The sequence below is a fragment of the Xiphias gladius genome, chromosome 7, assembly GCF_016859285.1.
Source record: "Xiphias gladius isolate SHS-SW01 ecotype Sanya breed wild chromosome 7, ASM1685928v1, whole genome shotgun sequence".
In the NCBI taxonomy this organism is placed as follows: Eukaryota; Metazoa; Chordata; class Actinopteri; order Istiophoriformes; family Xiphiidae; genus Xiphias; species Xiphias gladius.
Window position 1 is genome coordinate 21,824,780 of NC_053406.1, and position 19,063 is coordinate 21,843,842.

The window sequence follows — 19,063 nt, forward strand, 5'->3', positions numbered from 1 at the left end:
TATTCGCACACTAAGTTCCTTATATTGTTGTAAACGACTGAAAACACGTAGGAGAGAACTGAACTGCCGTCTCCACAGTTTACGTTAAACGGGACTCTTATTTTGAAGTCGAGCTGAGTTCCGGTGAGCGGCGCGCGAGGTTTGTTTTCTCGGCAAGGGCGAGCTAGCTAGCGGGTTGAGTTGCAGCAACTACCTCTGTCGTTTTACCCGATAGTTTGTCGTTTGTTGTCAGTATTTCTTCGCAAAGTTTCGTCGTGACATGAAAGCCAAGACTTTCGTACGCCGTCATGGTATGTTAGACCAACCTCGAAGCCAAATCCTATGTTTTCCGTCTTTTTTTTTGTGAATGCGTAGGTTCACCTGAATTTAGTGTTTTCTATACATTGGCGTCCAACTATAATATTTTGTACGGCTGCGAGTCAGATGTTAGCTAACGTTACCCTCTACACAGTTGGTCTTTAAACTGTTATAGCTAACATACGCTAACGTAGTTGAGTAGCAGCTACATAACGTGTGGTCGGAAGTGGCAGCAGGCTGGCCGTGCCCACCCTAAGGAAGCTGTCCCACCACTCGACTTAAAGATAACTTGCTGTAGTTAAATTAGCGGTTACTCATTGCGAAAACTGTGTTTCCTCAGGTGTGCCGCGTAGCGACCTATAGGGACTACACAGCTCACCTGGAATGGATTTACCCTCAAAAAACATGTACGACGCCTTCAAAGATGAAATCTGGAAAGGTGAGATAACGGTCGTGTGAACTTGCTATGTAAATAATTTTGGCTTTGAACATCAGCACAGCTTCATTTTCTATAGAATAAAAATTGAGCGTTATAAGCTGCCCAGGGGTAGTACTTGTTGCAGGGCTTTTGTTTTGCATTACATTGCGAACGCGTTCATGATTTTTTTCCACCTTCTGTACACACGGCTACATAATCACCACACAATAATTTTCAGGCAAACACAAAAATCAAAACACCATGTACTGTACTGTAGAGTTGTTGTTCTCAATACTGAGGTGGAAGCTATTTTTTTTTATATTTCTCTATTCAGAGCTGGGACCACTGGACCCCGACTGGTTTGACGTACTGACCGCTCAAGCGCTCACTAATGAGGGAAATGTCTCTGATCAAGACGACGAGTGTGCTAACCAGGAGGGAAATTTTAAAACACCTTTTGACAAGACTGCACCAGACAGTCAGCTGTTTTCAACCCCCAAAGTTTTCAGACACAGTCGAGTTTTTTCTCCTGAATCTGAGGATGAGCAGACATTCACTGCTGAACAAGGTAATGTTTGATGAAAATTTGACCCTTGATGTATTTATGCAGAAACAGAAGTAAAAAAATTCCAGCAAGCTAAATAACTTAATGCTAAACCGGACGGTGGATGTCTGCATTGGACATTTTAAGTATATTATTGTAAATTGTAATGGCCTACTTGTGCATTGATAAGCTTTCTTGAGGTTGCATCTGAAATCAATGTTTCTCTGTGGTACATCTTAAAAAAAGAAACGCTGCCAAGGACGGCAACACAAAGTCCATCTTTGCTTCGGATGTCAAAAGAGAGGTGAGTGCAACAACTTTAAGACTTTGTTGTCTGTGCTGTTTGAAAGAAGGTTTTATTTCTTTTTTTTTTTTTTTAAATAAATATTCCAAATATATTTTTTGGAGCAGTGTTTTTATCTTTAGTGCTTTGTCATTGTCTGATTTTACATATAACTCTTGATGGTGAAGAATTGTGCTTTGAGAAAAGACTCAGAAGTTTACAACTAAATTCTGGTTCCATACATTGTTAAGTCAATGTTAATGGAGCTATTTTCAAGTTGATTTTCCTGAAGCTACGTGTGTTGTCATGGCTGTTGGCAGTTTTTGATGTCTGTCTTGTTCTTTTTAGGGCCCCAGGGGCAAAATATGGAGGAATCCGGCCTCTGAGTCCAGACAGTTTTGGTGAGCTGCAAATTCATCTGTATTTCATCTGTTTGAATTATATTTGATATAAAGATCTTATCGTCACTGGGTTGTTCTTCTGCTTCTGTCATCTGTCCAGATTTGCTTCATACCACCCCAAAATCCCCCGTAAGTGTATTAAGTCAAACAGTGATGTTGTTTTCTTTCAGCAAATGCTGGTATTTGAATGTAGAGTAATGGATAACATTAAGGTTTTATGAATGACAGGTCAGCTACGCCAAGCAAATATCTGAAAGTCTCGGTGCACAGATTCATCCTGATATATCGTGGACCAGTTCTCTGAATACCCCACCAGCCGTGCCATCCACCCTGATTTTATGTAAGCAAATGACTCAGTTTTTTGTTATTAAAATCTGTGTGTGTGATTTGTTAAATAATTAGTGTGTCTTCTTAATGTTACAGCTAAAACTGATGAGAGTCCCTGCCCAATGAGTGTTTCCTCTGACAAAAATGTTGTGAGTAATCTGTCCTGCCCAAATATACAGCAAACTTTTATCTATCTCTTTGATTTTTAGAATGTTACTGAATGTCAAGTCTCTGGTCCTACTGTGTGTGCATCTTAAGTGTGGATTTAAGTTCAGCAGTGCAAGAGCCTTTCATTATATTTTTAAAATAAATAAAAAAATGCTATGCTTAATGTCTGTTTTGATCTGTTAAAGACAGAATATATTGACACTATTAATGCTTCACACCATATGATCTAAAATGTGAATAGACAAGGAATCAAGAGGAATGAAATGTGGAGTTTATTGATTTTATTTTTTTGGTGTAGGACAGAGGAGGCATACCCTTATAGTATACATGGGGATAAACAGGTGTGGCATTTCAAATTGCTCCTGAAACTAATGTTTTCTTTCTTACCTGTTTTTAGTTTGTACGGAAGCTTTTTCCTTCTCTTTCCAATGTATCCAGAGTTGGGGCAGAATCACCCAAAAATAATGGCATGCCTACCATTCACCAAGGTACAGAGTTTTTCCTTTTACAGTTTTTGCTAATATCAATGATGGTGCAGTAGCTCTGAATATGAGCATTGAAACAGATGTATGTATTTTACACAGGCTTTTAGATACATAATGCACACTAATACTGTTTGCTGGTCTGTAATCAACAGTTGGTGTTTCCCCTGAGGCTGGTCAGAATCCAGAGTCCAATGATTCCCCCCAAAATTCACAGAATCAGAGTGAAAGCGTTTGGCAGCAGAAGCTACCAGATGCTATTGAGGATGGAGAAATACGCAGCACAGTAGCAAGTGTTCTAGATGGAGCTGAAAATGTTCTCTCGATATTTTTTAGCAACAGTAATTCAGCACTGAGAAAAGTGAAAACTGACAGAATCAAGAGGAAGCAAGTCATTCCGACAAATCAACATGGCTACATCTCTACAGACATCTCAACTACAAACAAAGCTGCGTCCAGTGAACAGAGAACTGATGATTGGGAACCTGTCGAACCTTCCTCACCGCCACTGAAAACTGGAGATGTTGGAATCGCCCAGTGGTCTCCGTTGAGTTTATCTGAAATTCCTCCCTGTACTTTAGCTTCTTCTTGCCATGATAACAGTCGTGCTTCACAAGTGGAAGACAACAATTTAACAGACAAACTGCAGAGTGACTCTGAATCTACCCAGCTAGTCAAGCCACCTTTGAAAATCACAGACTCTGGATTTACTAAGAAAAAGAGAAAATTTGTTTACACTGTTGAGACTTCAAAGACACAAGTTCAAGGAACAGAAACACCGTTTCTGAAGATGGACTCATCACCAGGGATTCCAGATTCTGGTAACACATTTCTCATGCATGTAAATGTATTCATAAAATGCTATAATACACTTTTTATCAACATGGAAAAAGCCTGTTTTTCTACAATGACTGAATTTATCCTTTTTTATCATCATGCTTTCTTTCAGGATATAAACTGAGTGCCAAGCTGTTGGGGAAACCCCCAGATGAGGCCGACCATTGCACTATCACAGAGAATGAGATACAAAAACAGGAAAATGTCACTGAAGAAAGTGTGCCTCCTTCTGTACAAGCAACAGTCCAGGATCTTGACATGTCACAGCTGTGCAGAGATTTTGCACAAGACTTCAGTCAAATGTTAGAACCCGGTAAACTGGGTAAAGTAGCAGAGAGTGCTCCTCAAAATGGCTTCTCTACATCAGCTTGTCTGTCAGCCATAAAACGAGCTAAACAGAAAGCAAGGCAAGCAAACCTTCACCAGGACTGTGATGGTGTCAATAACAGAAGATATGTTTCCGCCACTAATCAAAATTATTCCATTAATGAGGGCACAGTAAGTGACAGTGGATTCCAGTCTTCCATGGATATCTGCAACGACAGACTGGTATCCACATCGTTTATTCTTCAACAGTGGACAGACTTTAAAACTGATATCCACAGGAATGCTTCTTTTCTATCTACAAATACAGGAAATGAAAGATGTCATTTGGATGATCTTTTACAAAAAGCTGAATCTGATGCCAAACTGCCCACTGCAATCAAGGAAAGCCAGACACTGGGCTCTTGCAGAGAGAGTGAGTTGTATGTAGAGAGCACATCAGCACAACAACCCAGTAGTGCAAAAGGAGCTGTTAGTAACATTAATTGCTTTCCACTCAATAGTCAAGTTAATGGCAGTTTCCCAGAGAAAACAACAGTTTCTCTTCCCTCCGTCCATGCATCGGGATTCAAAACAGCTTCAAAAAGGATATACAGATTTCCTCACCCAACCTGGAGAAGGCAAAGCGTTTCTTTGAAGAGAACGAAGCTGAAAGGACTTTTAGCGATCGGCCCACTAAAAGAACCAATGGCACTAAAGATGAAATAGGCATGAGTAATGGATCAATGAAAATTACAATCTCTAACTCAAACCGGCCAGCTGCTAAAAATGAAAATTTTCACGATATCAGTTGCCAGTTAACAGCTTCACAAAAAGCTGATGTGACGGAACTGTGCACTCTCCTGGAAGAAGCAGATAGCCAGTTTGAATTTACTCAGTTCAAAACTGCAAAGCTACAGCAACATTGTCAAGATCATGCCACCCCGCCCCAAAAAGTTGACAAAGAACTTGACGCTGATTTTCTTATGGGCATAGATTTTGATGATAGCTTTAGTTCAGATGCTGAAAAGCACCCTGCAATAACTGGGATTCTTAATAAAATGACTGCAGTTTCAGATGGTAACACCAACAGTGAGATATCCAAGGGCACGAGTAAATCCACAGCTAACTCATTGTCAAGTGCAATGAAAAAAGAAAATTCCTCTGCTGAAGGTGTGTCTTCCTCTTCACAGCAAATCTCTGAAGACAGTAGCAGTATTATGTCAACCGAGCCCAAAAATCTTGACAGAGCTATGTATACTGAAACAAGCGAGCAGGAGGACAAAAATCCTTTGGTTGGTGTAGGATTTAAAACTGCAGGAGGAAATGTTGTGAGAATTTCAAAAAAATATCTGAGTAAAGGTAGAGCTTTGTTTGCAGATTTAGAGGAGAATCTGGCAGATCACAGTTTACCAAACAAGCAAAGCAGTGAAGTTGATGCTAAAACCAAGCAGAGACCGGTCACAAGCATTAGAGATAAAGATGCTGCCAAAAGTTTTAAAAACGGCAAACAGGACACAACCACGTGTCAAAGTGGGTTCCAGATGGCCAGTGGGAAAGGGATTTCTATTTCAACAAAAGCTATGCAAGAGGCAGATGCCGTCTTCAAAGACTGTGACATTAGTGACAGTAACACTGGCATTTTAGTAAAATGTAAAAAGAGCACAGAACCCTTGCCTGCAAGTGTCAGTCATAAGAAAAACCTTTCAAAAATTAAAAATGTCCAAGGGATTAAAGAGAACTTTTCTGAAGAACCAATCAGTGATTTTGAAAAAGTGAATGCTGGACCATCTGCATGCCATACAGAGGTTGTACAGCAAAATGTGGAGATTCAGAGTTTCGGTTTGAAGAATACACCGGCTTCAACGAATGCAGTTTCTTTCCATGGAAACCTTTCTTCAACTGCAAAGGCACTTTCTTCTCCCTCGTGCACAACATCAAAGATTACTGGCTCCTCTGCCATTAATGAATTGAGCAGTGGAGGTGGATTCTGTACAGCCAGTGGGAAGAAAGTATCCGTGTCAGCTAATGCAATGAAAAAAGCGGAATGTCTTTTGAATGAAATTCATACACTCGAGGACACAAACAAACAACGGAACCAGAAAGAAGATGCTTTAAGGACAGATCATCTCACCAGTCAAATTCAAGTTGCACCACTTAAAAATGGTGGATTTCAGACAGCCAGTGGCAAAGGAGTTGTCATTTCATCTGCAGCTCTTAAGAAAGCAAAATCATTGTTAAGTGAATGTGAAGCCGTTCAGGATGAAATTGGTGTAAAACCATCACATTCCAAGATCCCCGTTCCTGGTCTTTCATCCAGGAATAGTGGATTTCTTGCAGCCAGTGGTAAGCCTATGGCACTTTCAGCTGACGCCCTCCAGAAGGCAAAAGCTCTTTTCAGTGACATCACTTTCAGTGCAGAGATCCCAGCTGTTTCAGACACAGGGAATAATGACAAGAAACCAGACAGTACTGGGAATTCAGATAAAATACACTATGGTTTCATGACGTCAGGGGGAGCAACTGTCCATGTGTCACAGAACAATCTGTTGAAAGCAACAAATGTTTTGAAAGAATTTGAAGATGGTTCAGCAAAAGTAATGCAAGAAGATGATGCTTTCTTCAAAGACTGTGACATTATGGACAACAACAACAGAATGTCAGAAAAATATGAGAAAGGTGTAGGACCTGTGAGTGGAAGTGGCAGCGAGAAGAAACACCTTTCAAAATTTAAACAAGATCAAAGGGTAACAAACACTTCTGAAGACCATGGAAGTGGACACACTGAGTTTGAAAATTTGAATGTGGGACCAGATGTAAACCATGAAATCGTGACGCATCATGATGATGTGGAGATTCACAAAGGTGTTTTTAAGAACAAACCAGATTCTACCAACGGAAACCCATCTTTGATGGCAAAGCCACTTTCTACCCCATTGTGCATTACATCAAAGAACATTGGTTCCTCTGCCTTCAATGAATTTGGCAACAGTGGTGGATTTAGTACAGCCAGTGGGAAAAAAGTATCCGTGTCAGATGACGCAATGACAAAAGCAAAGTCACTATTGAATGAAAGTGCTGAATTTAAGGACACAAACGAACAACTTAAACAAGAAAAAGACAGTTTTCCACCACAGAATGGTGGCATAGGAGTTGCTGTTTCAGTTACTGCCCTGAAGAAAGCAAAAACTCTGTTAAGTGAATGTGATGGAGTTGAGGATAAAATCAGTATAAAGCCAACACATAAGATGCCTGTTTCTTGTTCACCACCCAGGAATGGTGGCTTTCTTGCAGCCAGTGGTAAGACAGTGGCGTTTTCATCTGAGGCCCTACAGAAGGCAAAAGCACTCTTCAATGACATCAGCTTAAATGCAGAGATCTCAGCTGTTTCAAACACAAGGAAGAGTGATAAACATGAAGATACTCAAAATAATACAGAAAAATTACATTGTGGTTTCACAACTGCAGGTGGAGCGAAAGTCCAAATATCACAGAAAAATCTTTTGAAAGCAAAGAACCTTTGGAAAGAATTTGCAGATGGGGAGAGTCATGGTTCAAACTCATATTCAACAACCCCACATGACACCCATAGGTCAGATCTATCAAAAGTGGAAGATATGAAAAGAAATTCAAATTCTAATCTCACCACAGCCAGAGACATAGACATGTCTGCTAAGCAAAGTGCCCCTCAGGTAGTAAAATCTTTTCAGTCTTTGCAGGAGACTGAGCATGAAAATGAAGCTCTGCAAAATTCAAGTGTACATGGTTGCATTTCTGTCAAAGAAAAGGCACTTCCATTGTTGGGCTATGAAGTAAATCATACGAGCAGCAGCAAGGGACCTAAGTTTCAAAGGACAGAGGAGTCTTCGGTTCAAATGTTTCAGTCACTTAACCTCAGTGGCTGCACTGAAACCCAGCAGAAGTTTCTTGCCCAGGAAGCTCTGGACTGCACCAAAGCTTTGTTAGAGGATGAAAGTCTCTCAGTGACTTTAGAAAACATGCCACTGCAAGATAACCGCAAATCCAACAACAGCTCTATAGAGGAACACAAAGGAAGAGGGAAAAGATCAGTAGTGGATGAAGATATGACTGGTAAGTGTCTGTGGTATTACTCAGAAATGTATTTAGTATAATATATTTTTATTAGGGCTGTATAGTTTGTCTCAGTGTTTTTAGATCTTATTGAATCTGGACTATTTGAAGAACAAATGTATTTGATTGCAATTCTTGTGACTTAGGTCAAAGTCTATCTGCTTTAGCTTCATCACATATTCTAAGTTAAATCAATTGTTCCCATATTGCACGAGAGCAGTTATTTTGAAATTAACTAAAATGCTTGATTATTGCTAACCTTAAGCTCTGTGTTACAACCATGACTATTGACTATAAACTCTGTTACCTTATTGTTTTGACATATTCCAGGCCAGCCCCCTCTGAAAAGACGATTACTGGAAGAATTTGATAGGACTGTTAATGGTCCAAGAGGTCCAACACTCCGTCCGCAAAAAAGTTGTCCGAACAGTAAGTCATTAGCACTGAAACAAATTATCCAAAGAATACGTATTTTGTCTCATAGATTAATTATATATTAATTATAACTCATGGTCTATGTGTTTGTTTGTTTGTTTTGTTTTGACCCCGAAATTAAGGTATAATGAAAGACAGGAGAGCTTTCGAGTACAGCGTCTCTCCTCAACCAAACATCACAAGGCCAAGCTGGTAAGTTGCCTTTGAATTGTTGGCCATGTTTTCAAGCAGCTAACACAGTTAATAAGCTCTTCATAATGTTTTTTTTGTTTTGTTTTGTTTTACAGCAATGGAAAAAACTATGTGGAAACCAGTTTGCAAATGACAACACCAACACAACATTCAACCTCAGTAGACAGCAGATCAGCACAATCCAAGATGCCAGGGTTTGTTCCTCCATTCCTCAAGAAAGCAAAGACGGAGACTCGCAAGAATATGGTCGTCAAGGACAACATAAGAACGCCTTCAGCATTTGTTCCTCCATTTAAAATAAAAAGAACTATTGTCCAAGAGAGCTCCTCTAAACCACAGGAAGAGGAGGATAAACACCACCATCTCTTTGTAATGCCCTCTAACTGCAACAGCTATGCACCACCTAGTAAAAAAACACAAAGCAGTCCAGGTGTAACGTGTAATAAAAGCAAAGAAGACATTCACACTGTGGCCTTGGCTAACACAAAAAGTGATTATTTGATGAAGAATCCAAACATCCCTGTTGTCTGTGGATCAAAGGACTCTGCTGCAGAGGCATCATGTGTGGAGGACACATTTTCCAGATGCCAAGGTGCAGTAACCTTTTCAGATGAAGTTAGTATGATACACTGTTTATACTCTGCATAATACAGGTAAAATAATAATGTGTTTATGGTTTACAGACATGTTTCAGAATCTTGAAAATGTGGAACTGGCACGGGATATGCAAGACATGAGAATCAGGAAAAAGAAGCGTCAGACGATTCGACCATTGCCAGGCAGTTTGTTTCTAACCAAAACCTCGGGGGTTTCAAGGATCCCTTTAAAAGCGGCAGTAAATGGAAAGCTTCCTGCAGGATACACCCAAAAACAGGCAATGCTCGAATTGTCACTGGACTTAAATTGTCTCAGTATATTTTGTTGTATTTGGTTAAAATATCTATTGTTATGTAAACAATGTTTTATCATGATGTTTCTGTATTTCAGCTGTATGGATATGGAGTTCATCAGCATGTGTCTGAGATCACCAGTGAGACTGCAGAAACTTTTCGCTTCAATTTGCAACAGTTCCTCAAACTGGAAGCATTCATAGACGGAGGTGGTGTTCGGCTTGCAGATGGAGGATGGCTGATCCCCAGCAATGAGGGGACTGCAGGGAAAGAGGAGTTTTATAGGTATTATTGATTCCAAGTTTAGTGTAAATCAGACTTTGTAATGTTAAACTTATTATACTGTTTGAGAAACCAGGTCTATTGCGGGTTTGCAAATGCAGGCTGCAGGCTGCAGGCTGAATGTACTGTATCATCTTGTTCTACACTGTCCACAGAGCATTATGTGACACCCCAGGTGTGGATCCTAAACTGATTAGCGAGGAGTGGGCGTACAATCACTACAGATGGATTGTGTGGAAGCAGGCCTCCATGGAAAGATCTTTTCCAGAAACAATGGGCAGCCTCTGTCTCACGCCAGAGCAGGTTCTCCTACAGCTTAAGTACAGGTATGTAAGATTATAGCTTATTTTACTTCTATAAATGTGTGAATGTCAAATCCGAAACAAACTTCAGTATTACACATAGCCTAATGCCATTTTGCATAACCATTACAAAAGCCTTGGGTTTAGGGCTGCAACCAATGATTAGTTTCATTATTGATTTGTTCAATTATTTTTTTTGTACAGTTGTTTGATTTATAAATTGTTGCAAATACTTTAAAAAAACAAACCTGTATCAGTTCCCTACAGCCCAAGCTAATGTTCTCAAAAGTCTTGATTCGTCGAAATGACAGTGTGAGAAGACAATGAAAGACAGAATTGCACAATTGAGAAGCTGCAACCAATCAATTTTGCAATTTTTACTTATTCTATTATTTATTATTAAGATAGTTGTCAATTGTCAAATGTATTAAGGGTTTCAGCTCTACTTGGTTCAATTAAATTTTATAAGCATAAAAAGAAATTAATGTAAGTATGTAATTTTTACATTTACATACATACTTTTGTGGCTAATTGATAAGGTACAAAATACAGAGCATTGCTACATATGTGAATTAATGGTATTATCTTTTATTGATCAATGAAATGTTTTAATGTTACATTTTATGTCAATTAAATGCTTTTATTTTATTTTACATGTCTCAGATATGATGTAGAGATAGACCACAGCCGTAGGCCAGCTCTGAGAAAGATCATGGAGAAAGACGACACAGCAGCCAAAACCCTGGTTTTGTGTGTTTGTGGGATCGACTCCAGGGGTCACTCCCCGAACAGACATGGTCGCAATGACACCAAGACTCCACAAGGTGCTGATGACAAGGCTGTACCCCCATCTGCAGTTGTTTGGTTGACAGACGGATGGTACGCCATTAAAGCTCAGCTGGATGAACCCTTGACTGCCATGCTTCACAAAGGTCGAATTGCGGTTGGTGGGAAGTTGATCATCCACGGGGCTCAGCTGGTGGGATCACAAGATGCTTGCTCCCCTTTGGAGGCACCTGAATCTCTAATGTTAAAGGTACTTTAACAGGGAGACCATAACTTGTTTTATCTTTCGAAAAGTTCAACAAGGGTAACTTATTGTTTGTGTTTTTAGATTTGTGCAAATAGCACCAGACCCGCACGGTGGGATACTAAGCTGGGATTTCACAGAGATCCCCGACCATTCCTGCTTCCTATCTCCTGTTTGTGCAGCAATGGAGGTCCAGTAGGATGTGTGGACATTACCATACTGAGGAGCTACCCCATACAGGTGAGTTTAGTCTTCCATTAATTCACTGTTACTCCTGGAAGTTCATGTTATGATCCCTTTTGACCATACGCTTGTTATATTTTCCAGTGGATGGAGAGGAAACCAGACGGGGGCGTTGTGTTCCGTTCTGTTCGTGCAGAAGAGAAGGAGGCGAGACGATACAGCAGCCACAAACAAAAGGCCATGGAGATCCTTTTTGCCAAGATTCAAGATGAATTTGAAAAGCAGGAGAAAGGTAGGAATGTTTTTCACATGTTAAATACATATTGAAATGGGAGGGGTTTAACAAGTTGTCATCTTCAGGTAATAACAAACCTCAACCCAGAAGACGGACAATAAGGCGTCGGGATATTGCGAGTCTGCAAGATGGAGAGGAGCTGTATGAAGCAGTGGAGGATGACCCAGCTTACCTCGAGGTCATAGGAAATTTACTTAACAGACTGTTTTTTAATCTCTCTATTATGAAGAGCTTTAGTTGCATACCTCTCTCACTTCCACGTCCTAGGCTCATTTGAGTGAACAACAGTTAGAGACTCTGCAAACCTACAGGCGCTCTCTGATGGAGAAGAAGCAGGCTGAACTGCAGGAACGATACCGCCGTGCTCTAGAAGCAGAGAACAATGATGGGAGCTGTCCCAAACGAGACGTTACACCCGTGTGGAGACTCTGCATTGCTGACTCCAGGGACCAACCTGGCAGCGGTGTGTCTTCATTTTTCTTCTTTTTTGACCTATCAATGATTACTTGAACTCACGTGCTGTTGTGTGAACAAACACTGTTTGTAATTTATTTTTCTTGTTTTTAGTTTACCAGTTGAATTTTTGGCGACCTTCCTCAGATCTTCAGTCTTTACTGAAGGAAGGCTGTCGTTACAAAGTCTATAACCTCACCACTTCAGATGGAAAGAAACGCAACGGAATTGAAACTGTTCAACTCACTGGAACGAAGAAAACACAGTTTCAGGAATTAGAGGTATTGTAGGAAACTACTGTCTTTAGCACACATGGTGTACATATTTAATTATGTATAGAGTGTATATATAAATTGGATAGATGATGGAAATATTTTCTAATCTATATGACTTGTCTTAACATTCAGGCTTCCCAGGAATGGTTATCAGCACGTTTTCAACCCAGGGTTTCTACCAGTTTTGTGAATCTTCAAAACCCAGAATTCCAGCCACTGTGTGGAGAGGTTGATCTCACAGGATATATCATTAGTATCATAGATGGACAGGGTTGGTAATTTTTTTTTTTCTTCTTAACTGTTTTTTCCATAAGCATATCGTTTCCTAAATAATTGTTCATACTTTTTAACACAGGTTCCTCTCCTGCATTTTATTTGGCTGACGGAAGACTGAACTTTGTTAAAGTGCGCTGTTTCAGCAGCTTTTCTCAGTCTGGCCTGGAAGATGTTGTAAAACCACGCGTGCTGTTGGCTCTTAGCAACCTGCAGCTGAGAGGTCAGTCCATATGTCCCACTCCTGTTGTGTACGCTGGAGATCTGACCGTCTTCTCTACAAACCCAAAGGAGGTTCATCTACAGGAATTCCTAAGCCAGCTCAGAACCCTGGTCCAGGTACAATGCCAAAATCCAAAACCTGTAAAGCTGCTGACATGCTTCAAAAACAGTGTTTATCATTCACCCTCTTACATCAAAGGCTCAGTGCCTTCACGGCCAGAAAAGTTCATGTTGTGATTAGATTAGATTAGATGAAACTAGAAGTGCTAGTGCTGAAACACTATTTCTCACATACCAAGGAATTGTTGCCATGCTTACTGAGTTAACTTTTAAAAGAAGTTGTGCTGAACACCAATGGAAATGCAGGTGAAGAAAATGTGATGAAATAGCAAACTTTTGTCAATGCAGTCTCTCATATTGACCTCTAACAAGTATTTTATACCTCGTTTGTCTTCATGTCACACGTGAAAGGAATTCTGTAAAAACACAGATGTAAACCGTGCATACAGACAAATGGTAAGGAGGTGGTACTGACTTATGGTCAGACGCTGGAATTACTGTTTACAAGATTTTACTCTTAACTGACTTGAACCATGTAGAGCTCTCTCATTTTTCTCTTATCTTTCCTTTGTTTGGATACCATAAAATGTCATAACTAAAATTTGTCGTCACGTGTTTTCAGAGTCAGGAGAACTTCTTTCTAACTGCTGAAGAAACGCTCTCACATTTAGTCAAGTCTGATGGCCTGAGCTCCATCTCTTCTCCCGCTCTGCAACCAAGAACCCCAGCTTGTACAACGGACAGAAGACAGGACACCAAGACAAGTGTGAGTTTATGCACTTTTCGTGAAATCTGGGGCTGTTAAATACATTTCCTCTCATAACCAATTGGTATTGATTTACAAACTTAAATTATACCCTTTTTATATGCAGCTGATATCTCAGCAGCCAGTCAGAAGCCTTGGATCCTCCTTGCCTGTCAGCAGGACCCCTCCTACAGCAACCTCTTCAACAGAGAGAGACCAAAGAAGTCTGAAGAGGAGACGAGCTCTGGACTATCTGTCTCGCATCCCGTCTCCAACAGCTCTCCCTCTTCTGGGCTCAGTGGCCTCTCCATGTGTAAATAAGACATTTAACCCCCCGCGGAGGTCTGGGACACCTAGCACTTTAAAAACTTTACAGACTCCAGCTCGCAAACCTGTTGTTTCACCGATGGAAGATGAATGGGTGAAAGATGAGGAACTGGCGATGATTGATACTCAAGACATTGCGTGCTGGTGATGTATTGTAGGTACATAAGACTGTATGATGATGATAACGCTACAACTTTGCAAAAACTATACAAAATAAACTGCATATGGCACATATTCTGTGGTTTTTGTAGTTTCACTGGACTAATTAAAGAGGAGATGTCACCTCACAAAAGTAAAATCATGTCATCACTTCCCACGGATCCTTTCCTCTGTCTACTTTTTTGTCTGTAAATTAAACTAAGTTAAACACAAATTTAGAATTGCATTCCTTCAATTTAGCTCCATAATCCCCTACTTGTGCTTTGTTTGAGGGGCAAATAACAGAGAGCCTAAAGGGAAGTCTACTTTCACACCTTAGTGACATATTTGTTTTTTGTAAGTAAGTCGGTTCTAAAACAACATACATATACTGTACAGGATAGTTCAATACTGAACAAACTGAGGTTTATGATGGTTGATAACTTAATAACTAATTTAAGAACTTAACATTTTTAAGTAACTAGTTATTATTGAAAACCAAAAATGGATTCTCCACATTTGAATAGTAAAGTTGTTAACTAGTAACAAAAGGTTAAAAACGAGGACATGTTTGACGTGTCAGCTATGACACAAAAAACCCAAATGTATAACAGTGTTTTACATCTGTTAAATCACTCCAGAAGAAACGATCATAAATGCAGTCACAAAGTGTCAGTTTTACAGAAAGATACACTTTATAAAGTAGTTAGCACAGGACAAGGTTATATTGAGAGGTGTTTCTCATTTTTTTCTACTTCCCATTTACATACATGGGAAGTAATATAAGTAATATTAGTATTATTATTATTACATAAGTAATATAATGAAGTCTAGTGAAACACCGGCACTAACTGTGACCTCAATGGTAAAATACAGAATTTAATTAACACCCCTATAACAGCGTCAAAAACATTTCAGGTATCGTAAAATTAGATTATGCGGAAGAACATCTGGACTGAATTAGGCTGTACGGTTGTAGCTAGTAGTGGGCCACCGTGTGCAGTCGGTGCCCGCTCCAAACCAACTGGTGGCGCTAACGCACTCGCTAGCGGGTTAGCCGGCCCTTACCGAACAGAAGAAGAGCAATGTCACATCCGTAAACACAAGGCATGTTGAGATTGTGTGCCGGGTTTTTATTGTTCATATCGTTTTTACCCACATTATTTATTCATCCTGGATGTATACGGTAAGCATTCAAGAATAGAGACATTTACTATATTGGTATGTTGAAGTAGTGTACTATTTACCGTAACAAAGTTGTTTTTTTTCGCCTTCCGGTGAGATTAGCTAACGGATAACTGTTGGGCTAGCTGTCCGTTTTAGCTTCAGTTTATGGAAAGTATGATCTAAATGAGTTTGCAAGTATGCACACACTAACATACTGATTTACCTATACACTAAAATCTTAACCAACCATTTGCTGCACCAAAAAGTGTAATAATGCAAATAACTACAGTGGTTAATTAGTTATAATTTAATATTTTTGTGGTTGTGCAATATTAACTGCGCTTTAATCTCTTTCCATACAGATGTCTCATACTAAATCCACCTGTGCGACCTCTTCTGATATGAAAAGCCCTTGTTTGGGTGAGAGTAGGGAAGATGGTAGAGAGGACTCTGCCGACAAAAACACTAAATGTGCGAGCGGTGACTGCATCGGTCCAGACAGCAGTGTGAGGGAGCGTGTCTTAAAGGAGGTAGGACTCACCAGCACAACATTCATTGGTCCGGCATTTCCCCCAGGAACAGCCACAGTCAAGTCTGACATTGAAGACACACTGAGTGAGTTTTACAAAGAGCTCGAGAAGATCGATACACCTGATGGTGCTAATGGTAACCCAGGGCAACGAGATGAAGGTTTTTTCCAACCACCCACGCCTCCTCAAATGTCTGCCGGCAAACGCGCTCAGAACGTAAGCCAGGGGAAGATTGTTAATGCAAGCAAATCTGCAGAAACAGACCGCGACCGGAAAGGCAGTGGGCAGAAACAGCCGTGCTGGCCGCACTGGTATCAGAATGAGCCTTACTACCCCAGAAGGCTGCGGCCACACATGCACCTGAGCTCTGGTAGAGCTGTTCCCACTCAAAATCAGTGGCGTTATCCTCAACCGCCGAACAGTACACCAAATCCAAGGGTACACAAGCCCCCGATCCATCATCCACCACTCCCATCTGAATTTCCAGATCCACAAAGCCCGGCACCACACTTGAATCCCGACTGGAGCGGTCTGGGCATGGCAAAGCAGTATCGAGAGGAGTCGCATTTTCCAGCGTTTTCTAGCTTCCCGTCTCCAAATGTATACAGTCCCCCCACTCAGGGCTATTATGGAGATTATCCACATCACTTTGACAGGGACAAACGGGGTTGTACATACGACCCGTACTCAGATAATGTAAATATAGGATGGTCTAGAGACAGAGAAGAAGAAGAATGGTCTCAGTTTGGTGACGATAATGACAGGCGACAGAGATTTGTTTCAGAAAATGAACTCTGGGAGCAACAGCACCACAGCAGACCCCCCGATAACGCTCGTGCATACGAAACTTCCTTTGCGCTGATCTTGATGAGGGGATTGCCAGGATCTGGGAAATCAACACTGGCCAGGTACGTAAATCTCAAGTCACCTAAATTTGTGTGTTGCTCAGTTTAAAGGAGTCTAAAGCTCAATATCCAAGCCTGGATGTATTTTAGTTGTACAGTGTCCCATCTCTCTCACAGGGAGCTGCTCTCCACCGGTCCCAGTGGGCTCATACTGAGCACAGATGACTACTTTGCTCACAGGGATGGCTACTGCTATGAACCAGACCTTCTTGGAGTGGCACATGAATGGAACCAGAGAAGAGGTATTGTCTCCTTAAATGTTCACACAGCTTAAAGGGTTCGTGAAAGTTATTTCCTTATCATGAAAAAGGTTTTCACTGCATCAGCAACAAAGGCATTTTTGTCAGACGTCGATCAGAGAGGTTCTTTCATTGTCGTTTTGACAGTGAGGGTATTTTCAGACATACAGTACTGTGCAAAAGGTTTAGGCACTAAAAGTAAAGTGAGGATGCTTTCCAAAAAAAAATGTTGTGAATGTTTTTTATTTATCGCATAACTTCATACAAAGTGCAGTAAACAGGAAATCAGAATCCTGGAGAACTGCCAGAGTTCTTCTGTGGATTGAGACTGTCTCGGTGTCTTCTGTCTCTTCATGTCATCCCAGACTGACTCAATGATGCTGAGGTCAGGGCTCTCTGGGGGACACACCATCTGTTGCAGGACTCCTTGTTCTTTTTGTGGCTGAAAGATGGTCCTTTATGACTCTGGCTGTATGTCTGGGGTTGTTGTCATTCTGCAGAATTCATGTGGAACCAATCAGACGCCTCTCCGATGGTATTGCGGGTTGGATAGGAATTTAAAACGTCTGCAGTACCTCAACCTTTTGCACAGTACTGTATTTGAAGAGGAGCTTCATTGGTCTGGTAAAAACCACTGTTGCAGCCAGAAATGTTAAAAGTGTGCCTCTTCAGTTAGTAAAGTGTTTGCAATATGAGAGTGACTAATTCCACTTAGTTATGTTTTAGAAATGTGGTTTGAAGAGGTTTTTATTTTCTTGCCATCACTTAGTTCGATCTTTTTTTGAGTGTGTCTTAATCCTCTTTCAGCTGAGGATGCTATGCATGATGGCCGGTCCCCAATTATTATTGATAATACAAACATTCAAGCCTGGGAAATGAAGCCATATGTCAAAATGGTAGGTGGGGATGTCACATATTAATAGTACTAATTAACTAATTAATGGTATTTAGTCATTTAGTTACAGCGTTTCACGCCTCTTTCATAGATCCGAATTAAAATTTCCAACTTTTTAACAGGCCTTGGAGAGAGGATACCGAGTGGACTTTTGTGAGCCCGACACCAGCTGGAAGTTTGATCTTTATGAGCTTGAGAGGTTTGCTTTCTTGATTATCATATTATACTTACATGCCGGTGCAGACTTTGAAAAGCTTCGCTTCCTAACATTAACCCCACTGCACTTGTCCGCCCTCAAGGAGGAACAAGCACGGCGTTCCCCAGGAGAAGATCGCACAGATGCTGGATCGCTTCTCGTTTCCCATATCCATAGACATTGTCATGAGCTCACGAGAGCCGCCCCACGTGAACCAGAGGCATCCACCCGAGTGGCCACAGACAGTGAGGAGAAACAGAGATTTCCATTAGTCAGTACAGGGATTTAGCCAGCCAAATAATTTGCCTTGAACAACATTTTTGTAATGGTGTAAATATTGTTTCTACATGATTTTTAATACATCATTTTGTGTGCTGTAAATTTATGTGAGGGGAGAACAAATATATTTTCACTAAATAAATTTTCATTATTAAAATGTGATGCGTAATATCTTTGCTAAGAAAAGTCAAACATGCAATATTTTTTCTATTTTTATTTAATCACAGCGTAAATCACATTTTGCCTCTAGTGTCCATTAAAGCAGCACACAGAGGTACTTTTTTGCCGACTTTAGCCAGGAATTATCTATGTCTGGACTGTTCCAGTTTGATCCAGTCAGATTGGAATTCTATACGTTAGATGTAGTTGGCTGACATCTTTATGCTAGTGTTAATTTTTTTTTTAAGAAAATCATACCATGTTAGACAGAAGTGTTTTATTGCTCCCCGTGGAAGTTAACATTTGGGTTACCGTTTTATGCCCTCTGCTTCACATTATGCAGACTGCACAGAATCTTGCTTAAAAATAGCACAAAGGAAAGGAACAGTTACAATTTGATGCGCATAAAATAAAAATTCTTTTTACCCGAGTAGGTGCT

General features: G+C 40.5%; 2 protein-coding genes across 3 annotated transcripts; both read left to right on the plus strand.

Moving 5' to 3' along the window:
• Nucleotides 1–129: 129 nt before the first annotated feature.
• Nucleotides 130–14,348, plus strand: brca2 (BRCA2 DNA repair associated). The gene is given in 28 exon segments (XM_040130287.1): nt 130–290; nt 638–736; nt 1,050–1,283; nt 1,506–1,563; nt 1,891–1,943; nt 2,044–2,072; nt 2,172–2,283; nt 2,367–2,419; nt 2,836–2,926; nt 3,076–3,741; nt 3,870–4,661; nt 4,664–8,152; nt 8,483–8,581; nt 8,710–8,779; nt 8,875–9,371; nt 9,463–9,653; nt 9,767–9,954; nt 10,107–10,277; nt 10,917–11,289; nt 11,368–11,523; nt 11,611–11,758; nt 11,827–11,939; nt 12,029–12,224; nt 12,329–12,495; nt 12,622–12,760; nt 12,845–13,101; nt 13,667–13,810; nt 13,917–14,348. Coding segments are annotated over 27 exon segments (8,889 nt in total). The 5' UTR covers nt 130–290; nt 638–681; the 3' UTR covers nt 14,265–14,348.
• A 933-nt stretch (nt 14,349–15,281) lies between these two features.
• Nucleotides 15,282–18,604, plus strand: n4bp2l2 (NEDD4 binding protein 2-like 2). 2 transcript variants are annotated; one of them, XM_040130288.1, is made up of 6 exons: nt 15,282–15,440; nt 15,784–16,859; nt 16,974–17,098; nt 17,903–17,991; nt 18,113–18,189; nt 18,290–18,604. In XM_040130288.1, exons 1-6 carry the CDS (start codon nt 15,432–15,434, stop codon nt 18,456–18,458), a joined length of 1,545 nt encoding a protein of 514 aa, XP_039986222.1. In that variant the 5' UTR covers nt 15,282–15,431; the 3' UTR covers nt 18,459–18,604. The 2 variants fall into 2 exon arrangements, with proteins under 2 accessions (XP_039986222.1, XP_039986223.1); XM_040130289.1 differs by lacking the exon at nt 17,903–17,991 and having other exon boundaries at nt 18,290–18,406.
• The last annotated feature ends 459 nt before the right edge of the window (nt 18,605–19,063 follow it).

What these genes read in the sequence shown, in the direction of transcription:
- n4bp2l2 (XM_040130288.1), top strand. An exon ending in GGGAAATCAACACTGGCCAG is followed by an intron (nt 16,860 to 16,973) that starts GTACGTAAATCT and finishes TCTCTCTCACAG; the next exon opens with GGAGCTGCTCTCCACCGGTC. An exon ending in TGAATGGAACCAGAGAAGAG is followed by an intron (nt 17,099 to 17,902) that starts GTATTGTCTCCT and finishes ATCCTCTTTCAG; the next exon opens with CTGAGGATGCTATGCATGAT.